Here is a 25,313-nt window from a genome sequence, read left to right as displayed (position 1 = left end):
GCTATAACAAGTGGACAACAAATGCCAAAATTTGCATATGATTACAGAGTGGGGAGTGGGCACGGTCAAAGAAAACACACACATGCTTGGATGCGAACATGCACAATCACGTGCACCCTCTCCCCCCCCCTCACAGGTGCGCGTGTGCTCATCATTGCCTAGCTGCTGGTTATAACGAGATGGAGGACGAGCTCTGCCAGCGCGGGATGGTGTGACTCTCTGGCTCTGCTCGGCTGGCTCTGACCCAGTCTCAAGCTCCAGCCAGCCCACCCAGCCTCCGCTATCGCCAGAACCAGAGAGGAGGGCCCAATGTGGGCTTGAGGGTGGAGCTGGAAACTCTGTCTGCCGCTCTGGGCTCCATTCACTGTGACAGGCGCTGAGCCATGCCCAACCCCACCACCTGAACACGACCACATACTGGCACCGCAGAGAGCTCAACAGCGCGTGTGTCGCTTGGTTTAAATCTGTAAAGATGGCAATTACAACAGCGTCTGTGAAAAGAGGATTTATAACTTTATTTTTGTAACTTAAACCCTCACCAAACATCACGCATCATTTGCAACAACAGAAATAATATGTTATGGCATACGCATCACCATGGCAACACAGGTCTAGATAATCAATTGCAACTGGAAATAGCTTCTGTTTCAAGCTGTAGGTATTCTTGTTCAACACCACGCTTCTTCTTCTTCTCCGTCATGCATACCGACGTGATGCATCAGCACAGGTTGAGCACAGACCTGAGACCAGTGGGGCTGAATTAAACATGGCCAGGCCTCATAAATACTGCACAGGGACGGCACTCTGGGGCGCTTATCTGGGACCATCAGAGCTGGAAGCCCCAGTGCCCAGCGCCCAGCAGGAGAAACACAACTACAGCTTGCTGAGTAAATGCTTAGAGAGTGAGCATGTGCATGCTAGCAAGCATGTAGGCAGTGTCCATCTCACTGCAAGCCTCATGAATAGTAATACCCTGCATGAATGCTCTGTTTGCCTGGTAAGTGTTCTTTGTATATTGGCAAAAGTGCATGTGTAGGGTGTGTGAAATGGTTTGTATTTCCTGCTCCCCTCACTTCAGGGTGCATGCATAATAGCTTTGATACAGCAGCTTTTTGTATGTGTTGCACCAGGAGATGAGGTAGAGAATGCATTCGTGAAGCACACTTTTGTGAATCAGAGGTCAAGAGCAATTTTCATTTTGTTTAGTTGGTTCATATATTGGCTTAGAATAATGGAGGGGAGTAGTGACACACTGTACATAATATTCTGTTGTGTTGTGTTTGCTCAGTGAACTTAAATGTGTACCTTTTATCCATCAGATGAATTAATAACAAAATATACAATGTGCCAAAAAATATGTTGGTCTTTTTTTGAGACAAATCAGGTGAGCGGTTTAAATTTCAAGTCTTTTACCTTTGCCCTTTGTCCTGATCTCCGGACCTTCATGCTACATATCACTGCCCTGGATGACTACCTCACCAGAGGAAATCAGAACATTGCACTGTCTCAGGCATACGTTACATTTGTTGTGGGAAAAATATAAAAAAATACTCATTGTGGGGATGACAATCAGTAAGACAAAAAAATGTTGGGTGCGTGTTAAGAGCCCTGTCACACCATTATTTATAACAGTAACATTTTAAAATACAATATATAATATTTGGTAATTCTAATGGAGTCTGCATGATAAGTGGATTTGGTTGCGGGGGAAACGTAAATCGTGTGGAGCTTGGATACGCTGTAGAGTTCAACTGGGGTTAACTTTGACACTCAAAGTCCATTAAAACTTTTTTTGGGTTATCTGGCCTGATTTGTTATTCATATTTGGTGAATAGATTGTGGTGTACCATAGTAGAGTTGTGCAAGAGATTTTTGATGGACTGATGGACCTCACTGTGTGAGCGTTCTCAAAGTCAGAAAATGTTTACCAATTGCAAATCATTTTAACAGCTGACCTTTGAAGTAATTGAGAGCCCAAGCTGGAGCATTCATGTGAGCATCATTTTAATAAAACCTTGCTCTACCAGAGTATAAACTGCTCTATAAAAGAGGCATGGTTTGCAGTTAGTCCTGAGACAGGCATCAACAGTACAAATACATCTCTTGAATAAACTTTCATAAGGTTATAAACTCACACACGGTTAGCTACAAAACTAGCTTGTGTTTAGCAAAATAACGGCAGACTATTGTGGCTGGCTAGCGCTAGGGCTGGGCAATATATCAATATTATATCGACATCGTCTTAGATTTTGGATATCGTAATATGGCTTAGGTTTTGGCTTTTCCTGGTTTTAAAGGCTGCATTACGGTAGAATGATGTCATTTTCTGAACTTACTGTTCTATTATTTGCCTTTAACTACTTAGTCATTATATCCAGATAATTGATGATTTTTTATCTAAAATCTAATTGTGAAGATATTTTGTCATAATTATCAAGCTTACAATATCCTCGCAATATCGATATCGAGGTATTGGGTCAAGAGTATTGTGATATCTGATTTTATATGGCTGTCGGATAGGGGTGGTACGGTTCATGAAAAAACACCCGAACCGCTCAGTTCGCTAGTCTCGGTTCGGAGCATGTGTGTACCGCACGGTTCGTCAGTACCCTGTTAATGGTCACTAACCTCTTACTGCCGTAGTGCCCACTTTATACACCTATGTTAAAACAGTTACTGGAAATGACAAGCGGGATGGGCGTGACAAACGCAACGACGATCGCATCACATGGGTCTGGCTGGTCCCTAATTTCAAAACAGACTGTCATGGCGGCTCGTTCAGAATACGATCTCATATTGTACTAAAATAGTTCACCGAAACGTGTTTCTGAAAACATTTAGTGCGAGAAATAGGCCATGCAGTTGCTGAATCTGTCTTCATTTCAGATTGACAAAGGTCAGTTTAAAAGATTTTCGTCAGATTTTGAGAGACACCGAGCCGACCGCTCCTCAAGTGGAGTGGCGTGCTGCCGCTGCAGGTCACGTCACATGCAGAAATGTCAAGTGGGAGAGAGGCTGCCCAGAGCTGGAGGATGCGCCAGCGTCGTTTATAGTCTGGTGTGTGGGAACATTTTGGATTTCATGGTACCTATGATGAAATAAAACAATATATAGAACTGCCACTGTGTGCATGTTTTGTGCAACATGCATATCATATGCTGAAGTATATTCTGGAGTGTTAAAGATTAAAAGAAAAAATAACAAGAACCGTACTGAACCGAAAACCGTGACCCTAAAACCGTGATACGAACCGAACTGTGGGTTTTGTGAACCGTACCACCCCTACTGTCGGAACACGATCCGTTCTGCCTGCACGATCCGTTCTGCGCATGCGCAATATGTTCTCGCATGCGCAGATGATAATACTGTTTTACCGAGGATACGACACTGCACGATCTGTTCCACGCTAGCCTCCACCGGGAAGCTAACAGCTAATTTGGCTAACCGCTAGCTGACAGCTAGATTCAGTCTAAAATAACGTTAAAGTCAAACTTAATGGGAAAAGTAGGCTACAGCTAAATTAAGACTTTACAGTAATAACAATAAAGACAAGTATCGAGTGATTGTATTTTAAATGAGCACAAGTAAAGTAGAACTGACGTAACAGCTGTTATATATGTTAACGTTTATTTTAAAGTTTTATTTTGAGGGTCTTTTAAAGTTATTACATGCTGTCTCAGCTAGCGGTTAGCCGAATTAGCTGTTAGCTAAACTAATGTTAGCTTGCCTATGGAGGCTAACGGCAGACCGCTACAATCACCCAGCGGGCCGAATTAGCTGTTAGCTAAACTAACGTTAGCTTGCCTGTGGAGGCTGTCGACCGGAAGCGTGGAACAGATCGTGCAGTATCGTAAATCCTCGTACAACAGCGCATGCGCAAAATGTTCGCGCATGCACAGAACGGATCGTGTACCGACCATTGACATATACAAAATGGACCAACAGAGCCCGTTGCTCTGGACGGAGACCAGTGAAGGCTATTAGAAGCACATTTCCGGTGATCTCTTGCTTTACTGCGCAGCCTCCAACTGACAGAGACAACGTAAATGTGACGTGAACAACCTGTCTGAAAGTGTGAAGTCTTCTGGTAGCTGTGCCAAGAGAAATGTCAATCATTCCAATCTTACAGAGACGGAGAGCGTAGGTATATGTAAGGAGGGAACATAGGCACAGGCTAATTATTGATCACTAACATTAACTAGTTAACATTTGTAATTAAACCTAAACAGCTAGCGTAAGTCCAAACTGCCTGCGAGCTTCTCCTGTATTATATGTAATTCCTCTACTATGCGACAGTAAGTCACTTGGTTATGACACAATTGGTAGCCTATTTTTACAAAAACGTCTGCTACGGAGCCATAATGTCAGACACAAGGTAATGGAGCCTTTTATACATTTCTTTTTCTTTAGAAATAAACAATGGACAAATAGAGTCTTTAAAGATTAACTGAACTGAAAATAATCTGCGTTGATAATGTGTTGGTTATGACAAATAAAAATGAATTACACTAAAAATTTTAATTAAAAAAAATCAATATAGCTTTTTTTAAGCAACACAAAAATTACGTTTGTTAGTATTAGAACGCTGATAATTTCGATGACGTCACTGGCATGGTAGGACCTGCGAAGGTATACATACCTGTCAAGTATCCCATTTTGGCCAGGAAAGTCCCGTATTTTACCCTTCTTTCCCGCCGTCCTCCCGTATTAGTATTTTCCCGTAAATCTCCCGTATTTTAACCTGCGTTATTAAAAAATAATAATAGCCCGGGCGGAGTAAAAAAAAAAAAAACATAACCTGCAGTTATACACTCACAAATACACTCCTTCCAAAACAGTCTTAAAGAATGAAAAGTCTGCAACAAATTTGTACAATAACTCACTAAAGAAAAGTTATGTGAAATGAAAAGAAAAACTGTAAAAGAAAAGCAATATGAAATGAAAAGAATGTGTGGAATGAAAATAAAATGTAAAGACAAGCAATGTTATAAATTGTAAATGTTTTCACCATTCTGCATCGAGTGGTGATTTTAGCTTTCTTGTACACCTGTCTTAAAACGTAAGGGATACCGGAGCTTGGTTGGGGTGGTGGGACTGCTCGAGGTGGGCGCCGGAAAATTTCCCTTATTTTCAAATCCAAAACTTGACAGGTATGGGTATATAGGCTACAGTGCAGCATACACATGAAAATTAGTAATTTTAATGGCATAGGTTACGCATTTGAGCCTGTGAGGGACAGGCCTGCAGTGTCTGACTACAACCACATGGAGGATGATCAGTTTCAGGCTCCACCTACAGTACAGGATCGTGTGGGGGGAAGTGACTGGTGTGTGTGTGTGGGCGCTGCCGGAGCATGGACACTGCAACTGAATCCATCTGTGATTGGACAAATTCATCCAATGGGATCGCTTGTTAAGTTACCTGCACGCAAAATGTTAAAACCAAAATAAATAAAGTTTGAAAAAAGAAAAAAAAGGAGAGTCACCCCAGGTTGACCCTAGATGCACGGAGGATTCACGAGTTCTGCCGTTTACGTTAGGCTAGTGTAGAGTTGGCAGATTTTTTCCTTGTGGTCGTTGATGGATATTGCACAAATGGATACTGCACAGATACCTCTTACTATGGAACTAGCAGCTTTTTCTGCGAGTTGAACTCCCTCTGCATCAACTATGTGCCCTGAGGCGGTGAACATCAGCTAGCATCAGGGTGAGTAGAAAGGGACATTGGATTCTGTTTATAGACCTGCTGTGGTTTAGTTAGCAGCTAGTAACGCATTATTATTGATCTGTGATATCGTCGTAGTCAGGATTTATTCATACGGTCTATGGTCGGAGTGCTAGCTTGTGGAGTTTGACATAAGTGTTTCCAACGTGTTCAGCTGCTAGCCCTTTCCCTAGGTTGGAGCGTGTGGTATCTAGCTTGGTTTTGTGACTCATTTTCAATGAATGGCCAGTGTGTCAGTCTCAGTTTTGTTGAACGCTATAAAGCCTACACGTTAGGCTTTATTTGTGCGTGTAAGTGAATATGTACGTGTTTTGTGTATGTGACAACAACGTTACATCCAGCCCTTTGCCTAGTAGACTTGCTAGCATGCTGGATAACAGCTAAACATACCTGTCCTCGTTTCAGCGCCCTGTCTCTGCGGCAGATAACATCGCTGGTGTTGGTACTTGCCGTTGGTCTATCGGTCGGCCCTGTACTGTAGCCTGAAAAGTCGATAATTAGGGTATGGTCTCAGGTTTCAGTCTGTGGGACTTAACCCTCACCAGTGACCCTGTTATATCAAAAGTACAACTCTCTAAATAGTCTGTCGCTAAAAAATGGTCGCTACAGACTCGAAATCCAGGGGCTGTTGGAGGGCTTGCCAGTTTTAAGGCAGCTAGCCATGAGTTTAGGACTGGTTTCCTTGTCAAAGGTAGCCTGTGGAAATGTATTGTAACCCCAGCAGCCTTAGATCTATACAATTCATTACTGCAGCCAGTGGCAATACAGTAAGACCCCCCCCAGACCTGTTGGTTTCCGTTTCCTCAGCCATGTCCGTTAGCCTCTGACTGTTTACATTCTATGGCTGCTTACCATGCCAGTGACGTAGCTTACCATGCCAGTGACGTAGCTGGTTGTGGAATTCCAACATGGCGGCGCCCATGTAACAACAACAACACTTTCAATGTACCATTTTATCCCTTTTAACAAATTCAGCCATTTTAATCATTGTACCAACGAGAAGAAATAAAATACATCTGTTATATCACCTTTACTCAAATTCCAGTTCAGTTCATCTTTAAATGCTTCAGATGTAAAGTTATTCGCTGTCAAAGTGACGTCAAAATGAATGCTAGTCAGTGGAATGCTAACGGGAGGTGATCTCTTTGTAGCATCAAAATGGCGCCATTGGAGGTTCGAGTTCTGAAGCAAAGCTTACCCCCTTGGTACCGACAATGGCCCAGCCCTAGCCTGGCGCTAGCATTACTGTTAAGCTAGCATGTTACCAGTTAGGTTGCCAGCCACAACAGTCTGCGACCGCGACAATGGCAATAGTGCGACATTAAGGATGCAAGCTGCCGTTCAAACCCAAAGAAGAAGAACTAACCCCAGTAATACTCACTATGTTACCAAGCTGCGTCACAAAGGACTCTTTCTGATGTGACCAGGCACTGAGTCGGTCTTTTACTAGTTTACACTGGCCCGACAGTGATTTGTTCCAAGGCGACTAAAAACACGTCATTCCTTTTTGTGAGTTTGTATTCCTAACATTCTAACCGTAACAAATTCTATGATTGCCTGAGTGAGTAAACAGTTATGTAGCAGGTTATTTATTCCTCAGCTTTTATTATCAATCCGAGCATTTCTTTCCGACACATCATTCTTTGCTCACAGGAATTTTGTTGAAGCGTGGCTCTGACCATTCATTCCTCACTATTAATTACTCAAGGCTCATTCCACTGCTGTGCTTACTGTGAGTGACTCTAGAATAGATAATAGCATCATGTAAACATGTCACGGGGAAAAACAGAGAAGAATAGTAAAGGGAACATATTTTCTCTGACCTGGTCTCCAGCGGGACGTTACTGTTGAGAACCCAGCTGTCTTGCAGCTGGACCGATTCCGGGGTGGTCGGCCCGTCTCCACTGCCCGGAGCAGGGGCGTGAATTGGGTTGCGTCCCCCTCTCAGTGTGTTTCTGTTCAGGCTGTTGGCAGACTGGTGGGATAAGGTGTGGTGGTTGTGCGGAGGGGGCAGTGGAGGCCGTAGTGTGGACTGACTGTGATGGTTGGCAGCCCCTGGAAGCAGACAAGAACAGAGGAGAATTTAAGCGCCACACTTCTTTGTAAAGGAAATCAAGGAGAGTTTCCGATGAAGGGTTTTGATTCCCAGATGCTACGAATGCAGGACAGAAATGTTATTTGATATTTACTGTTTAGTTCTCAGTATGCCAAAAGACGTAAACCATTTCCGCTATCAAATAACTTCATTAACATGCCATTATGCGCTTCTTTCGTGTCGGCAATCATTTTGTCAGAGTAGGTGTCATATATTCCAAATGGTAGATAACTTATTTAAGCAGGAAATCCCAGCTAAACAGATAGACCTACATGACATTTGATAATCATGTTTTCATATTTTGCTTTTACATTTTTCTACGATTTGTCCGTCCTACTTTTAGCCAATTCTTCCACTCTCTCACTTTCACTATTTTGTTCTTGATTTCTTTTTCACAACTGAGAGTGTGTGTGTGTGTGTGTGTGTGTGTGTGTGTGTGTGTGTGTGTGAGTAGTATTAGAGCAATCCGCACAGCGTGTGCCCTCATCTCTTGCTCTCAGACTTGGGGGAACATGTCAGCTAGAATCCAGTACAAACCCTTCCAACTCTGAGCTAATGGACTGTTGAGTGAGAGAGCTGAAAAACAAACCCGGATGACTCAGACAAGAACACCCATTCACACATCACCTTTCTATCTGCGTCTCTCTCTGTCGAGGATTTGAGCCCGTGTGTGGGGGGGGGGGTGTGTGTGGGGGGGTGTTGGGTGGGGGGTGTGGGGGGTGTGTGTGTGTGTGTGTGTGTGTGTGTGTGTGTGTGTGTGTGTGTGTGTGTGTGTGTGTGTGTGTGTGTGTGTGTGTGTGTGTGTGTGTGTGTGTCTGGATTTGTACAGGAAAAATCAATAAACTCCATACTATACAGTATAAGAGAGCTTGACACAGTTGCATCGCTTCTTGTGCATTAGCATGCTTTTGTTCACACACTGACAGGTGCATGTACTTAAAGCACAGCTAATAAAGAGAGGTTAAAAAGCACTTCACATTAACAATAAACTGTTCACACTTTTATTGTAATGTGGTCTGAACAGAAATGTTGGAGTTATTGCAAAACACACAGTCATTTGGCTTTGAATACTGGCTTTACAACACAGTTTGCTATTTCTTTTATCAATCCTACACACCGCTCTTTCATCATTATTTTACACGTCTGAGCGTGGAATACATTGTAACGATTCTGTTTGTTTGCACATTGCCTTGCATGGATGATCAAAAGGTAGGAGCAAGCGCACATATGCACACATATGTGTGGGGTTAAAACAACAGCAGTGACTGCTTTGTCAAGCTGCGCGATCACACTTGCCTTCCTCCATTTCTCATCTCCTCGTGAATTAGATGAGAAAGGAAACAGTGTGCGAGAGGAAGAGAGACGGCTGGATGTGTCGCGCTCTCCTGTCCGCGTTTCCGCCGGTTTTGATATTTGTCGGTCAAGAGATTCCTGAGAGGCATAAATGATAGCAACTTTACACTAAGCCAAAACCGAACATAGATGCACAAAAAGCAACCATGGCATACAAATAAATCTAGGCATAAGGTGTATTTATAGCATTATGTCTCCTTCCATGCCAACTTTCTCCCTCTTCCTCATTTCCTTCTCCCTAGATTGACGTTTAGAGCAATAGGGGGCAGCGCGCTCCCTTGCAACTACAGCTGTAATGGCGACCAGTTTGTAAGGTAACCTGATTGCTTCCACGCCGCCACTGGGACGCAGGTGTCACCCACATGGCACTGAAGAACAGATGCTTGTGAAAGGAGAGAAGAGCAGAAAGAGACAAGAGAAAGATGGAGGAGCCTGACCTCTGCTACACTGGAGGGACAAAAAAACATCTGTTTGCACATGCAAAGATGCTCTTGGGAGAAACAGACACACATACATGCGTGCATACACTCGCATATGCAAACATACACGCAGTTATACAGTTAAGTTATGCAGTAAAAGTCAAACTCTTGCATCATACACGCAGAGTGTAAATTGATATTAAGGTATGCAGAGTTTTATTTCTCGTACTCTCCTCCCCCTCCTCCTCCCGATACAGCCTCAGTTCTTCTTGAGGATTGTTTCCCTCGCTTTCATCTTGCTTTTATTTTCATTTTGTTTGTGTCCTTTGCAGAGATGTAAAGCACTTTGAGATAAATCCTGTTTGTTAAAAGCACTTTATAAATAAATTTGACTCGACTTCTCTCTGCAATGCCCCTATAAATGTGGAACAGCATCCTAGTACACTCTATCTGCATACATTTATATCTAAGCACAGCCACAATGCACACAATATAGACGCACACAATGGGGAAAAAATAAGCCTGCACGCACACATGCAGGCATGGACACAGTCCGAGTGATAGAAAAATAAAAGTAGACGTGCTCACACACTACCCCGCTGTCTCCCATGTTTAAATCTGCGTTAAAAAAAAGCATGCGTTTCGCCTTTGTTCACTTTTCCTGCTATAAATATTAAACAGTTTTTCCAGTCAAATTTGGATGAATAATATATGGCACACCTTGTATGGAAGAGGAATACATGTTTTTTTAAGCCTTCATTTTCTATGAAACTCTGAATGCAGTATCTTCAAGTGTGTGGTTATTTCTATGTGCATATTTGTTTGTGTTTTGTGTGTGTGTGTGTGTTGTTCAACAGTCCAGCCACTATATGGGACTGAGTCATATCCTCCACTTTTGCAGAAACTCGCACATTTTGGAATAAAGATTTTAACATTTTCCTTCAAACAAAGAGATGAAAATGCAATTATCTATCATACAGCTGCAAATTCTATTACATCTCTCCAGATAATGTCAGAAAAATGTAAATGCTTTTTGTAGCCTCCTGTGGCTGCAAGAATTGTCATGTACTGTCAGGTTAACTGAAGTGAATTGCTGCATGATAGAAAGTTTATTTTATTCTGCATTAAATCAATATTTGCAGAATCAACTGCATAACTGACTCATTACTATTGTTAACTGTTGTTATTATACAAACGCACAGCTGTACAAAATAAAAATAAAACACTTTTATTCTTCACATAGCCTTTAGTAGGAGTTAAATAAATAAAAGTCTCTCTAGTATGCTGCAAAATATTTATGATCAGAGACAAATTGCTTTCTTTTTTCTGCTACAGAACAGGAGAGTTATGTCAAAGAAATTCATTTTCATGTAGACTTCAAATCCATAAAAATAATCCTTAGAGCTCGTCGGAGAAAATGCAAACACATTGAGGGGTGGGGACTGTCTGAACAGCAAGGCCGTGGTACAGGGCCATGTTTTTTTTCATACACGCAGAGAACTCCTGAAGAAAAGCGCAGATTATTTTGGCCACAGAAACACAAATATGACCAACCATTGGAACAGAGTTCTAACAGTGTGCAGTACCGAGTAGGCTGGAGGTAAATGGGTCCAATAAATTAAGATAGGGGACTTGTCCGGTTGCTGAAGTACAACCTGCAAGTAGGCTAATAGGAACAACCGTTTTACCAGGAACCAAGTCTGATAAAAGACAAAACATGCGGTGAGGAAATAGAGCAATTAGGCAGCAGCCAAGCAGATCACATTTTATTCCACTTTATCTTTTCCTCCTTTCTTTCCTCTCTCTTTCACTCGCCAGCATGAGTAAACAGCGATCGTGAAAAGATTTTCTCAACAAGCTCTCTGTTTTGCTTTCATAGCCGCTCTTTGTGGAGAAGCTCAGAGCCCTTCTGACTGCTGTTGAAGCCTGACCCACTTTATTCTGTCCGAGGTCCCCTGCGACTGGAGAGAGGGGACTATAGCTGTAAGCTGGTGGGTTTGGCTCGGGCTAATCCCTGGAAGTTCATTATGCTCGCCAATTCAAAGGAGCCTCATTCAGCAGAGAGGCATTAGCCTGTCTGCTGACCTGCCTCCCCTGTAAAGCACACTGCACACACACATCAGTGAGAGGCAGGGGCTCGCCACACCATATTAATCTTACAGTGTGTGTGTGTGTGTGTGTGTGTGGCCAGCTAGTAGCAGGAACCAACCAAGGCAGTTTGTTTTGCAGCCCTTGGATGGGCAAACTGTTTATTGACATTTTCTGTGGTTAACAGAGAAAAGTCGCAGGGCAGGATGTGCATCCATGGGTGTGTGTGTGTGTGTGTGTGTGTGTGTGTTTGTGTGATAGAAATGCCCATTCAGCAGTTAAAAAGGGATCATTGCAGGGCTCAGCTCCCTACCCTCCCTCTGTCCTTCCCACTCCCTCTGTCTCTCCATCTCTTTATTTCACGCCCCATATCTCCACTGCTCCTATCCTTTTTTTAAACACTGTGCCACCCTCTATTGTTTTTAATGCACCTTCTCTCTGAGCTAATTGCTATGCTCCCTGTGTTTTAAGGTGGTATATTCCCATGTGCTGGTGCTTCATATGTCCTCTGTCTCAGAATGTCACATGCTCCTCATTTGTCATTCTTCTCAGACCTCAAAGGCTGAGCACAATGGAAGGAGAGCTTGAGGTGAAACTATAGGCACACATTCAGAAACACACACATGCTGACAAAAGGGGCTTAACTTGCACATACTGTAGGCTTTATTACACACAGGCGTACACACAAACACATACAAGCACAAGAGACGAGATAAAGTTAAAGACATAAAATGACACATGCAGGCAAACACACACACATACACCGCCTCTGCCTTGGCTAGTCATCTCTGTCTAATTAGGAGGCAATAATCCGCTAGAGAAGAGTCATCAAATTCAGCCAAAAACAAACAGTCTCCATGAGCAGAAATGCACGTGTAAATTCCCCCCCCACACACACACACACACAGATGCATATAACTACACACTCAACATCCCACTGTTACGCAAATGTCACCCTTACATAAGCACCATTAGGGAGAATAACATTAGTGCAGAAGAAGGCAACTCATCTCTGATGTCCCTTTGTTTCTGTAGATTTGTTTCAACAAAGCCATTAAACATTCATTGCTTCAGCAGTGACTTGAGGTGGCTTCCCTGGCAGCGGATAGCTAGCCACTTTAGAAGATGCTCGGGCTAAAAATAGCTTAGCACTCCCCATGCATAATGAATGGCCAGAGACAGCGCTAACGCTAGCTCTTTCCAGGAGCGATCTGCTACGCTCCGTTTGGCCGTCTCAGCTCTCCCGGCGTTCTGGGGGAGCGTTCCCAGACAGGTGCTCTGAGCCAGACAGTATTCCCATATAAACACTCGCAGACCCAATTCCCAGCCAATCCTCTGCAACACAGTTCCGTTCCCACTCACCTGTCATGCTTCACTAGGAACACAAGTCATGTCTGTCCACCTGTTAGCTTAGGTAATGGCGGACTACTTTACAGGAACACACACATGCATGCACACACACACATACAAACAAACAGCATGCAGCTTCCTGAGGATTATCTCGCTGTGGTCAGTTTCTGCCTGGCTTGGTAAGGCTCATTTCCTGCCCAGCGTCCACTCTCTACAGGACCACGCAAAACACACACAGACAGACATACACTCACACAAGCACATGCATAAACAGTCGCCGGTTATAGGTGTTTTATTTCCTTGCAGCCGTTCCTGTGACTTCCTACATGCCAGGGTGTGTTTATGCAGTGCCAGACTGCCACTCTAAACTCATTTAGGTCGATTTTAATGGACGCCCAAAGCCAAGGACTCTCTCTGCACCCATTATATCAGCAGTCCTGGCTGGGAAAATGTGGCAATTTGCAATTTCATCTCAATGTTGTTCTCTTTCCATCCAAATATGTCCCTTTCACCCTCTAAGCTCTCATCAGCTTACCCCTTTTTATTCACATTCCCCCTTTTTTCTCTTTGACTCTGCATGTCTCTTGCTTTCTGCCTCCCTTTCAGTTGTTTTATCCATCTATTTTTACTGGTGCTCTCTGGATGTTTTTCTTTCTCTCTCTTTTTGGATTTTTTTCATGCAAGACATCTCATTAAACAACTTCAAAAGTCAAAGTTTGGCTTTTGCTATCTCTGCTCCTATTTTGCCTCTTTGTGCCTCTTTTTCCTGCTTCTCTGTCATTTTTTATTTTCTTTCTTTCTTTGTCTCTCTTGCTCGCCGTCTCTGTGTATACATGCTCAGCAGAGACTGAAAAGAAGCCCCAGAACAGAAAGTGTGGGTGTATGTGAACAAGAATGAGAGAAAGAGAGAGTGTGCCTGCGAGCCTCACTCTCCCTCTTTGCCAGTGTCTGCCATTAGGGTGTCAGTGGCAGAGTGAATTTATTTGCTGTGCGGTTACTGGGCTAATGATTGATGTTGCCCCAGCAAACAGTAAACCAATTAGAAGGCTGATGTAACGTCATTTTAAAAGCCTCCTAATCACGTTGCTCTTGAACCTGGGACCCGGGCCTTCCCTAATGAAGATTTATACTGGATCAAAGGAGAGCCTAACGCCATTAACAATAGATTGTATTCCACCAAAAATCACATTACGACTTCTCTGCCCGTACCCCCACCCCTTTACTCCCATCAGGCCTCTGCTAAATATATCTGCTGATTACAAGTGCAGATGCACAGAGGAATGGAGAAACAGGGGAGCGAGCGGGAAAGAGATGCAGAGAGGGACAGAGAGACAGACACAGTTGGCCCACAGTAGCTAATTGTTGAGAATAAATGTGTATGCTGATGATCAAACTCATCACTGCAGGTGTGTGTGTGTGTGTGTGTGTGTGTGTGTGTGTGTGTGTGTGTGTGTGTGTGTGTGTGTGTGTGTGTGTGTGTGTGTGTGTGTGTGCGTGCGTGTGTGTGCGGCGTGTTTGTATGTGGGAGAAAAATAGTTGTGAGGTGCTGATATAAGCACACAGGGCCTGTAACAGCCAACAAGAGAGTGTCCAGTGATGACAGAGAAAGCATACAGCCGGGGAAACTAACTACTTTGTCTTTGCTGCACTGATCCACCTGCCAGCACTTAAAATTCATCATTCCCTTACCTTTCGCTTTCCGGTGGATTATTAATGTCATACGGAAAATAAGTACAAACACACCTACTCATTGGCAACCAGTCTGCGCTCTGCAGAGTGTAAGGCTTGCTTTCACTTGCATCATTGTTTTCTGGCAATAGATGACAAAGGTGGGAGGGTTATATTTAAAATGTAATCCATTAAGAGATTACCAATTATCAGCTTAAAATGTGCTTATTGTTATGTGAGTCACAAAAGAAGTCAAGTTTAGGAACAGAGAGTGTTTTCTCTTCTTGATTATGCTTCTTCAAAAATAGAACAGTTGTTAAACACGCATAAACATGCTGGGTGATCTTTTCCTGTTAGAGATCTATGAATAGATTTTGAATGTATCTGTGCATGATCAATCAAAGCATTTATTTACCCTCTTAAAAAACCCATTACATCCATAACTGACCATGAATATGTAGGATTCACGTAGGTTACAGATTTGATCATTGGCAAATTATCAAATATGTTTTATCAATATTAATAAAGTTATGAATATGGTTATTAATAACTTTATCAAATCGACAAAAAATCAAAACGGGGCACCACCCTGCTTGTCAGGGACCAATAATCAAACTGTGGAATGTCTCATTTCTGTAAAAATCCTTTAAAAGGAATTAAAGGAAGGGGTGATTTTGAGCGCGACCCGTTCGACCAGCAGTTATCACAACAAATACACAAATAATCACCAGCAACTGCTAATTAAGTATAATCGAATTTATTAACGTCACAATTATCAGTAGCCAATCAATAATCCTTCAATAATAAAACGTATATACATTTTACAATATCACAACCAAACAAAGCAAAAACAAAAGCAGCATGTCTTGTGGACACGTCTGTGTGTGTGTGTGTGTGTGTGTGTGTGTGTGTGTGTGTGTAGTGTGTGTGAGAGAGAGTGAGTGAAAGAGGAGGGGTGGTGTCGAAATGTAGTTCTAATACAAAAACAACTCCAAAAATGGCTACTCCTGTGAGCTGCACAAAACCATTTAGCCTCAAGAGGGCGGTAGTGGTGCTGAGTGCACCGAGAGGGCTGAAGAAGCCGAGGTGGGGGTTGCTAGGCAACGCGCACGTTTATACCATATGCTAAATCACCTATGAGCTCTATACAAACCCCACGTGGTTAAGTTAGCAGCGTTAGCTCGGGAGCTACGTGGCTAGCTTATATGTCCGTGTGTGGGTTAGTAAAAGGAACAGAATAAAGGAGGAAAAGAAAAGAAACACTCTGATGTTATCGCTAACGGCCAGCTCAGTGGCTAACAGCTGATTTCCGAGATTGTCTCGCAGACAGTAACTAAAACTCCGCCAAAGGAGTGGTTTAGCAGGTAGCGCTTACGGTTTTAACCCAGCTACTTAACACAACAAAATCAAACCGTATAGTGATCAATTTATACATTCACAGAAACAGATTAGTAACCAGATATGGGCCAATACATGATTACAATCAGATCACATTAATGGCACAAGCGGTAGCGAACCCTTTGCTCATTAATAACAAACCAAAATGCACTAGTCCTAACATCTGCCCAGAACTGTGTAAAGCCTTACGGTGTGCGTTGTTTGTCAGTTAAATCTCTCGCCAGAGTTTAACGATCCGTTTCGTCCAGAGCAGGGGACGATACGTGATCCACGTCGACAAGCAAGAAACAGAACGCCGTCCTTTTCTTGAATCCAGGCTGATTAAACCCGCTGCAGATAGAGGGAATACCCGGCCAGTATTTCCTCGGATCCCCTTTGTATATCAGACCGATATAAAATTGTCCCAGCTCAACTCGACCAGCGAGGTGATGCTGGCTAGCTAGTCCGGACTAGTGCTTCCTGTCAGCAACCGGGGGTTACCGTGAAAGACGAAGAAACACACAGTGCCGACAGCTTTTATCCTACCTCCGCCTCCTAGTGGCGGGGTGGTGCATTCAAAGACCTGACAGCCAATGGGAAAGCGCAACCTTCTCACAGGTGTGAAGCAGTTCTTTGTCTCACCACCAGTCTGCCGTGCCCTCCACGTGTTGAATGTAGAATCTCCATCTTAGGGACTCTGCTTCCAAGTAGCAGCCTGTAGGAGTTTGGTGAAACTGGCTTTGGGATTCACATGTAGGCCAAGATCCCTTTGTCTCTGCAGTCAACTCAATCTGAGCCAAATCACTGTTTAACCAGCTTCTTGGTCCCCAACAATTACAATCAATATCTATCTTAAATCTCTAACTGCATATTTTATGATCGCTCACAATGTTAACAATAATTGATAAGTCCCTTTGGTTGATTCCCCAGCCCTGCAAACAAATGCTGACTTCAGTGGAATGCAAAGAGGCAGAAACAAAATGGCCAGAAGAACGAGATGTGACATTGAATCAAAGCAAAAGGATTGCTTGGCATGTTACTGTGCAGCGACTAAATCAGATCAGGAAATGGACACATGATGAGGTAATGCAGCGACCCAGGTGATGGATGTCAACTTGATGTAAAAAAATTAAATGTATGAAAGGATAAAAGAGTGCATGAATGAGGTGAGCTCTCTTACCCGTAGAGGAGGGCTGGGCCCGAAGCAAGTATGTTTCATCCGGGTGGGGCTCCAGGTGAGAGTGGGTGGAGTTTTTCTCCAAGAGGGGCACCTGGCATTCCCTGATCGGAGGAGATGGGCCGGGGGAAGGGTGGTGGGGGGCGGACGAGGAGGACGGAAGGGACGGAGGGAGCAAGGAGGAGGAAGAGGTTGGAGGGAGTGGGCGACCTGGAGGATGGAGGGAGAGAAAGGGGGGGGGGGGGTAGGAGGGGGGGGAGGGAGGGGGACGTTAGACAAAACAGATGGCAATGACTGACAGCGATACAGGGGCCTGTTCTGAGGCAGCTTTACTGGGATATCTGGCTCATTTTGCTTTGCAAAACCCAAACTCCCTTGAAAAGGGTCCATTCTCCCAAATTACACATTTCTCATACCTCTGGTATCTGTAGCCATGGAACCTTCATCCTGGACTATACATCTGCCCATTGCACATACTGTATATTATTTGCACATTCTGCCCGCAACCCATTCAGCCTATTATTTTTCTTATGCAACAGTTATTTTGTATGTATATAATTGTTTTGGTATTTATTGTTTATTTCAAATTCATGTGTAATATGTTGTTTGTTTGTTTATGTATGCACCATTCACCAAGGCAAATTCCACATAGGTGTAACTTATTGTGGCAATAAACCCTTTTCTGATTCTGATAGTTTGGGTTTTATTTGTCCAGCTTTTGTCTCTGAGATTCCTGCCTTCATCCAATATAATGGAGGTCAATAGGAAAGACTGGAACTTCAGTGTCAACAGTTTTCATTTAAACTATTTTCTATAGACAGTCTATAATAGATCATTTCACATTTGTAAACAAACATTCTAAATGTGTTCCAGTTTATTTCCTGTTACAGTGAAAAAACCTTTTCAAAGGTGTTATACTGCTGACAGAAAATTAACAAGGACGCCGTTGTTAACAAGGAAGTTAACAAGGGCTGTTGATTCGCAGTGGAATTCCATCAAAAAGGTTCGATAGTTAACCGAACTGAAAAAAGAAAATGTTGCAATTTGGGTGAATCAACCATTTATAATCTGGAACATGGTTTTATGTAGAAAGACCTGCTGCAGGTGGTACTCAACAAGGTTTTTCCAGTTAACTCAGAAGTAAACTTGCTTCTTGGAACAGGCCCCTGGTCATAGCAATGTAAAGCAGCTTGGATACAAACACAGAAGCAGGCGGAGGCTTGAGAGACTCAATATTACGATAGATTTACACAGAAAGCCCACAGATCTCCGACACACATTCATTAGTGACAAAGAGATTTTAAATGCACTGCTGACACTTCAGCTCAGTCCCGATAACAAAGTTATGCTCACTTTCGCTTAGCCTTAACACACTTTCCATGCACACATCTTTAACCTAATTAATATAGGAACGTTCATTTAAAACATTTTATTGCATCCATACAACTGCCAAGAACTAATTATTTTCACATTGTCCTGCATTGATCTTACCACTGTATTAATTACAGCGAGCCTATGTAACTTTTGCTGAGATGTATGAGATAATACCGAACTCTAAAGGTAGATAAGAGTCATAAAGTCAGGGAAGTGACGCATTCATGTCAGTTCAACAGTAGTAGCTATCTTACATTTGCTAACATTAGCAACCTTATGCTACTGGGCATACCAGACCAAATAAAGACCTTAAACTCAACTTTTCATTTGCAAGAGGAAGAATTTTTATTTTTCGAATTTGACATAGTCTTGCTTTAAATCAAAAGGTTGGATGAGATTTCCATGAGGGCCTACATCCGTTGTACGATTGTCCTCTACATGGGGGAGACAAAAGAAAGTTAACAGCCAAGTCTTTAAATAGTGGGAGCCATGGGACGCTTGGACACAATCAGGCTGTCCCATACACCAGAGAGAGGAAAGAGGGATGGAGAGAATTCACTCTACTCTCCAAAGGTTTGGAATCAAGGACAAAGACAGATCTAATAATTTCTATTTAGAGACGGCTCAAAATATAGAATAATTATGTCTGCCATATTTGCAGCTCAATCAATCAACAACATGGTAAGAATGAGGCCACTGAGTCCAGCCAATCCACCGAAGGACTCGGGTTATTACAACTACTAATTAGATAGTCGACCAAAGAAGCTTTGACACACTGATAATCACTTATTTTCTCCTGATTGCACATTCAAAATGATAGCCCCCGGGCTCCAGCGATGTTTTTTCTTTCTTTTTATACAGCTTTACAAATAAAGGCGTTTTTCTGTTTCTTATTGATTGCCTTTCATAACCTTTCAAAGTTAAAATGTGGGCGAAGGGAAAAAATAGGCTAGCTCGCCCCTTAGTTTTACAAACTTCATCAACGCTTTCTTTCACCACTGAAAACTTCGCCAGGTTACAATGCACGGCCTTTTACTAAGTCACCTCTTCTTTCATCACACTTCTCTTTTTCTTTTTCTATGGAACAAAAACAGGTGAAATAAAGAAATGCTGTGAGACCTTGAAGAAAATGACGAGATAGCTGAACATTCATCATCCTATTCCTTTTTGTTCTTTCTTCTCCTTTTCTTACTGACAGTTCTTCAGAATACAGATGGGGTTTGATTGTAATTTGACAGCATTCACCTTCCAATCACAAAGTATTGATAGAAATCAAGATGTGTAAAGGCCATGATAGATGGGGAGCCCTTTTTAGGCAACGGTGCATTATTGCTTGCATCAGGAAAACCATACCTGGGCGAGGGAGGGAGGGAGGGAGGGATGGGGGAGGATTAATGCAGACATCATTTAAGAAACAAAGTGGTTGGACATACTGTAGTTGTTGGCTAGCTTGCCCATCTATGCTGCCTAAAATTGAAGCACATTAATCATGGAAAATACACGTTTGGATCCAGGTGCCATTGCGGCTTTATGGAGATATATTTGATAGAAATGGAGGCCGAGTGATGTCTATGTCCTGCCGTCCAAACTGCTCCAGCTTCGAGCTTTGCGTCACAGAAACCAGAGCTAGGATCGATCCACAGCCCCACGTTAACTACACCCCAGAGAGATGCCAGCCTTGTCTTGTGTTTAGGTATGTGTGCCTGTGTGTCCGTGTGTGTGTGTGTGTGCCTGTGTGTCCAGTCAATCTCATCAGCGCAAACAGAGAAAAATGGATAAACAATGGCAAAGCAAACACTGTGGCTGACAGGAGGGAAAAGGAGAGAGGCGGGGAGGGACAGTGAGAGACGGATGGATGGGGGGGGGGGAGACAACGAGGTCAAGGGGGGTAACCAGGGGAATAGAGAGTAAAAAAGAGAGAAATGAACGGAGGGGGACAGTGGCTGGAGAAAACAGGACAGTCCAGAAGCTATGAGCTGACAAAACTTATTGGCAATAATAAAACGGGGAAGAAAGCAATAGGAGGGTAATTAGGAGGGGAGGAGGCAATAAGAGGGGACTGAGCAGTGGAAGATGGAGGACAGGAACAAAAGTAATGAAGAGGTAAAGAGGGAATAAGAAAGGGAAAGGGAAAGGGGAAAAAAAGCGATTGATCTAAATGAATCGATCACTCACTTCAACTGATGGCGAGAAGGGCTCTAGCTATTTGCATATTTCACGAGACCTATAATGAGGCTATTGTTGACAACAGGAAAATGGAAAAATGTTGCATGTGTGTGTACGTAGCTGCACACCTTTAAGATTGTTTTATTGCTGTTGCATGTTTTTATTGTACACAACGAGGTTACGTGTATGCCAGGGTGGTTATTAATATTTTAAATCACTTTAATTACAAAAAGGAAAAATTGCACTAGTTGGCCAAAAGCAATTAAGGGAACTTTAATCTCCTTAGCAATTATGCTGTGGGGCATCCTTAACTCAGTCATTTCTGCCCGCTACATTTCTAGAAAGGTCAGTGGAAATTGCTTTGTGTTATTAGAACAAAGACTTAGCGATGAGCTCACGCGTTTTCTCTTGACGATTTTGTTCGTTGCCATCCTTTGAGCCGCCTCCCTGGCCATCTGCACACAGCTCTCGATCCATCTCTCTGTGCCCGTCTCTCACTCTCCGAATCTACGGTTCTTTCGCAAGTGTTGATTAGTGTGAAGAATAAGTGTATCATGGGGGAAAAAACGAGGCATCTGAAGACTGCAGCACTGTAATAAAGGCATTAGCGGACTCCCTTGATGATTTCATTACAATGTGAAAAGAACCACGATCATCATTAGTTAGTTGTGTGAGCACCAGATATGTTGTGCTTGTATGAGTCAAATAAGTGTATGAGCTTTGTTTGCCTGTTGCTGTGCTGTACGTCTCTATTGAATCATCTCAGTATGAGCTTTGTATTATCTATTCTTTACTGTGCAATGGCATTATACGTCAGACGTTATTCTTCTTGTTGACTGTTCAATGATTCTTTTCTTTTCCCTACTCGTCCTTGTCTCTATTTCTGTCCCTCCCTCCCTCCCACCTCGCTCCGTCCATCCGTCCACCCATCTGGCTGAGGTGAGGAGTGGTAGGCCGAGGAGAGTGGAGCGAGGGATGGAGCGACAGCTGGAGCCCAGTCAGACAAGGAGAGACAAATTACCCCTCTAACGAGAGCCATTCATCATCTCTTCATCTCTCCCTTCTTCCATCCCTCTCTTCCGCCACACCTTTACATGAAATACAGCGCACCTGGATGACAAAAAAACAACAACAGCACACCGATCTACAACACAACTTTACAGTTGATGTTGTTCTCATTTAACAGCTACTCATGTGGCTCATGCTGTGAAGTCAATCAGCACGCTCTTCTATTAAGATGACGGAAAATATCGAAGAGCAGAAGGGGGGGGGACAACAAGATAAGGGATACGTGAAATGATTGAATGAGCGGTGTGCGGCGAAGAGGGCGGAAAAAGGAACGACACACCCATGCTGGCACATGTAGAGACTCATTACCATGGCTGCTGTCAGCACAGATGTTGGACTGAGGGGGAGCTGTCAGTCAGTGTGTGTGTGTGTGTGTGTGTGTGTGTGTGTGTGTGTGTTTGTGTGCGTGCGTGTGTAAGTATGCACGTATATGAGTGTGTGCGTATGTGTGATAGTTTCTGACAGTGATCTGAGGGCTATTTAGTGATGACAGCTGCTGACACAATGGGCCCTTTTCTCTATTTATCTATACAGTACAGTCTGTCTCCTCCATCTCATCTCTCTTCCTGCCCCCCCCCTTCCCTTCCTTTTTTTGTCAAATCATCACCTCCTCTTTCCTCTTATTCATTCCTTTCTAATATTTCACATTTAGCTTGACTGTGGCAAGTTGAACACCTGTTGGTGAGCAACAAATGGATGTCGCAGCCTATCCAGGAACGGTCTGATCTGATCATCCGCTTGTTACCTTGAATGTGTTCTGCCTTGCCTTTCTTAATCAAAGCTACTGCAGGAAATGAGTGATAAAATGAGTAAAGAGGGAAGGGAGAGATATGAGGATGATTCAACAGCCGTGTTTTAATTAGTAAAGTTGGGCTCTCGCAGCCTAAAGAGATGATTGTATCACTGGCTCTTTCTTTGATGTGTGACAGAGTGTCTGGGTTCTTCTCTGGCCTATAGCTGTCCTCTGCTCGGGCTCCGTTCCTCTCTCTTTCATCCCGCCTGCATCCATGGGCGTAGGAAGCATTGGAAATGCTGGTGGGACCATCTTAACGGGGGGTCTGGCGATCTTCCCCCCCAGTAAATCTTTAACAGAGCAGATGTCATTTTCTGTATTCTGGTGCCATTTAACAGGTGGTTTGATACTTTTATCTGGCTATACTAGCATTAGAAAAATTATGGGTACATTTTGTCATTTGAAGTGTTTGGCCTCAGATCACATATTTTAATTGATTAAAAAGCTAAAAGTACAGAAATTGATTTGATAATTCAAAGCCATCTTTATTATAACCACTCATTGTTTATTTAAACTTGAGAATCGCTTTATGCAATTTCTGTGAAATGAATTTCTTTTATGTTATCAAATCAATGAATGAAGAGAATCAAACAACTGTAGTAAAAGTTCCCTTGTGCATTCTCCAATAAACAACATTAATCCATCCTTCCAGTCATTTCTACTTCTACGAATTTAATAAAAAAATACAGGTGGGACTTTTCCTGCCCTCAACTAATGGTTCCCACGCCCATACCTGCAACACTCCGTCACTCCACATCTATGGGTGCCCTCTTCCAAAACAGGCATGAACCCCAACACACACACACACACTAGTAAAAAGTAATAGATGTTAAGAGAATAGAGAGATCAAAAGATGAAGGCAGGACACCTGAAAAGACCTTCTCCTTGTTCCATCTTTTCAATCACAAATTAAACCCCACCTCGACTGAAGATGGCAATTAATTAACGGTTGTGATGAATAACCACCTCTTAACAATATCTTTTGACTCTCATATGACGTGGAGTGCATAGGAATAATGCAGACCCACTGTATGATAATATCAACACAAACCTTGTACAGAAAGGCATGGAAATGATGAATTAATAAACGGTTCCATCGGAACGTCATCTAGAGCATTCACAAGGACATGGTTGTTCGACATTGTACATAACAAGTCACTTACAGTGTATGATAGTAATCTAGAGGGCACTGGATTGAAATAAACCTGCTGCAAGATTTCTAACAGATCATCTCATGAGTAATTCCAACAACTGGTTCAGAAGGTCGATCTTCTCTCCTCTCTCAAGTGGCTGTCTTTTATTTTGAGTAGCGCGGAGATGAGTTCAGACACAGGCTGACACAGAGCTATACGCTCAACCTTTTGAGCCAAACGCACAAACACAGCCCGGCACCTATCCGCATCTGCTAATTGAAATATGTCTCCCTGTTGTTGGGATGTGCAAGTGTGTGTGTGTGTGTGTGTGTGTGTGTGTGTCCATGGCATTAGGATGCTGCAGCACACCCGTTCTGTCCATTGTCAGAGATGTCCACTGCGTAACTTGGGGCAACCATGGAGGCTGCATTACCATATAAATTACATCCATGTTGTTGCTGCTGCTGTGGATTGATGGTATTGTTATGGATTCTACACGTTGGACCCTCATTGAAAACAATCAAAATAAATAGCCTCCTCCTCCCACATAAATTCATACACACGCACGGAGGCACATATGCTCGCTCACACAGTATACAGGCACGTGCACGTGGAAACACACTCAAACAGACCCTTAACCCCATGCGCAGAGAGATAGACACCCATCCTCTCAGCCTTCCATTTCCTTTGAACATGCTCTGTAACGGTTGGACAGAGTACATCTGCAAATCCGTCATCCGTCTGTGTGTGTGTGTGTGTGTGTGTGTGTGTGTGTGTGTGTGTGTGTGTGTGTGTGAGAGTAATGTGCAAAATCTGGAACAATACATGTCTTTCTCTTTTGTTGCTGTTGCGTTAAATAAACTGCCCGATGCCTATGTGTGTATCAATTTGATGGCAGAAGACAAAATGTCATTTTTAACTTGAGGGCAGAAAACACAATAAAATATAAATTAGTACCAAAAATAATAAGAGGTATAGAAAATAATAATGGAGTAAAAAGAACCATACAAAATGAAATCATTTCTGGCCACAGAGTAGATGTTGGAGCTTTAAAAAAAGCCATCCAATTATTTTCAAATTTGTTATTCAAATTATAAAATAGAGTGACGGCATGCTGCACAATGCTGGACAACCTCTTAATACATTTCAGGGCCAGGCAAAAGCAATTTCTCACATTACATTCTAGTGTTTCAAAGTTGGAAGTAGATTTTTTAGCTACCAGCAAGGCCGCTTGCTCTCCTCACTGTAGAGGAGAGTTAAGAGCAAAATATGGACACGTTCTCTGATGACTGGAGATAGCACTTGGTCTTGGCACTTAATGAACACTAACAAAAAAACAGAAACCTGCTCGCAGCTTTGGAAAGACCCTCTTAGATTTATATTGTATCAGGAAGAGCAATAACTGTGTGTTTGTTATCTCGACTAGAGAAAGCTTTTAGATGTTACAGTGCAAAAATCAGCAGGGCGAAATGCTGGGAAGAGCTTTTCCTCCAGTCTGCCACGCCGCTGAATCATTCGCAGAAAGTTT

At 42.9% G+C, this 25,313-nt stretch overlaps 1 protein-coding gene across 1 annotated transcript in view; it reads right to left on the bottom strand.

Annotated features, from left to right (window-relative positions):
* Window positions 1-25,313, bottom strand: part of tenm2 (teneurin transmembrane protein 2) — a 300,069-nt gene that overhangs the window by 54,728 nt on the left and 220,028 nt on the right. The window contains exons 5-6 of the mRNA XM_039813221.1: window positions 17,255-17,461; window positions 7,548-7,779 (exon numbers count right to left, since the gene is read on the bottom strand). Coding sequence (XP_039669155.1) covers window positions 7,548-7,779; window positions 17,255-17,461 — 439 coding nt within the window. The remainder of the gene's footprint in view (window positions 1-7,547; window positions 7,780-17,254; window positions 17,462-25,313) is intronic.

The sequence above is a fragment of the Perca fluviatilis genome, chromosome 10 (assembly GCF_010015445.1).
Source record: "Perca fluviatilis chromosome 10, GENO_Pfluv_1.0, whole genome shotgun sequence".
NCBI classification, from domain to species: Eukaryota; Metazoa; Chordata; class Actinopteri; order Perciformes; family Percidae; genus Perca; species Perca fluviatilis.
Note: the sequence above shows the minus strand (reverse complement) of the source record. Positions and strands in the feature narration are given on the sequence as shown.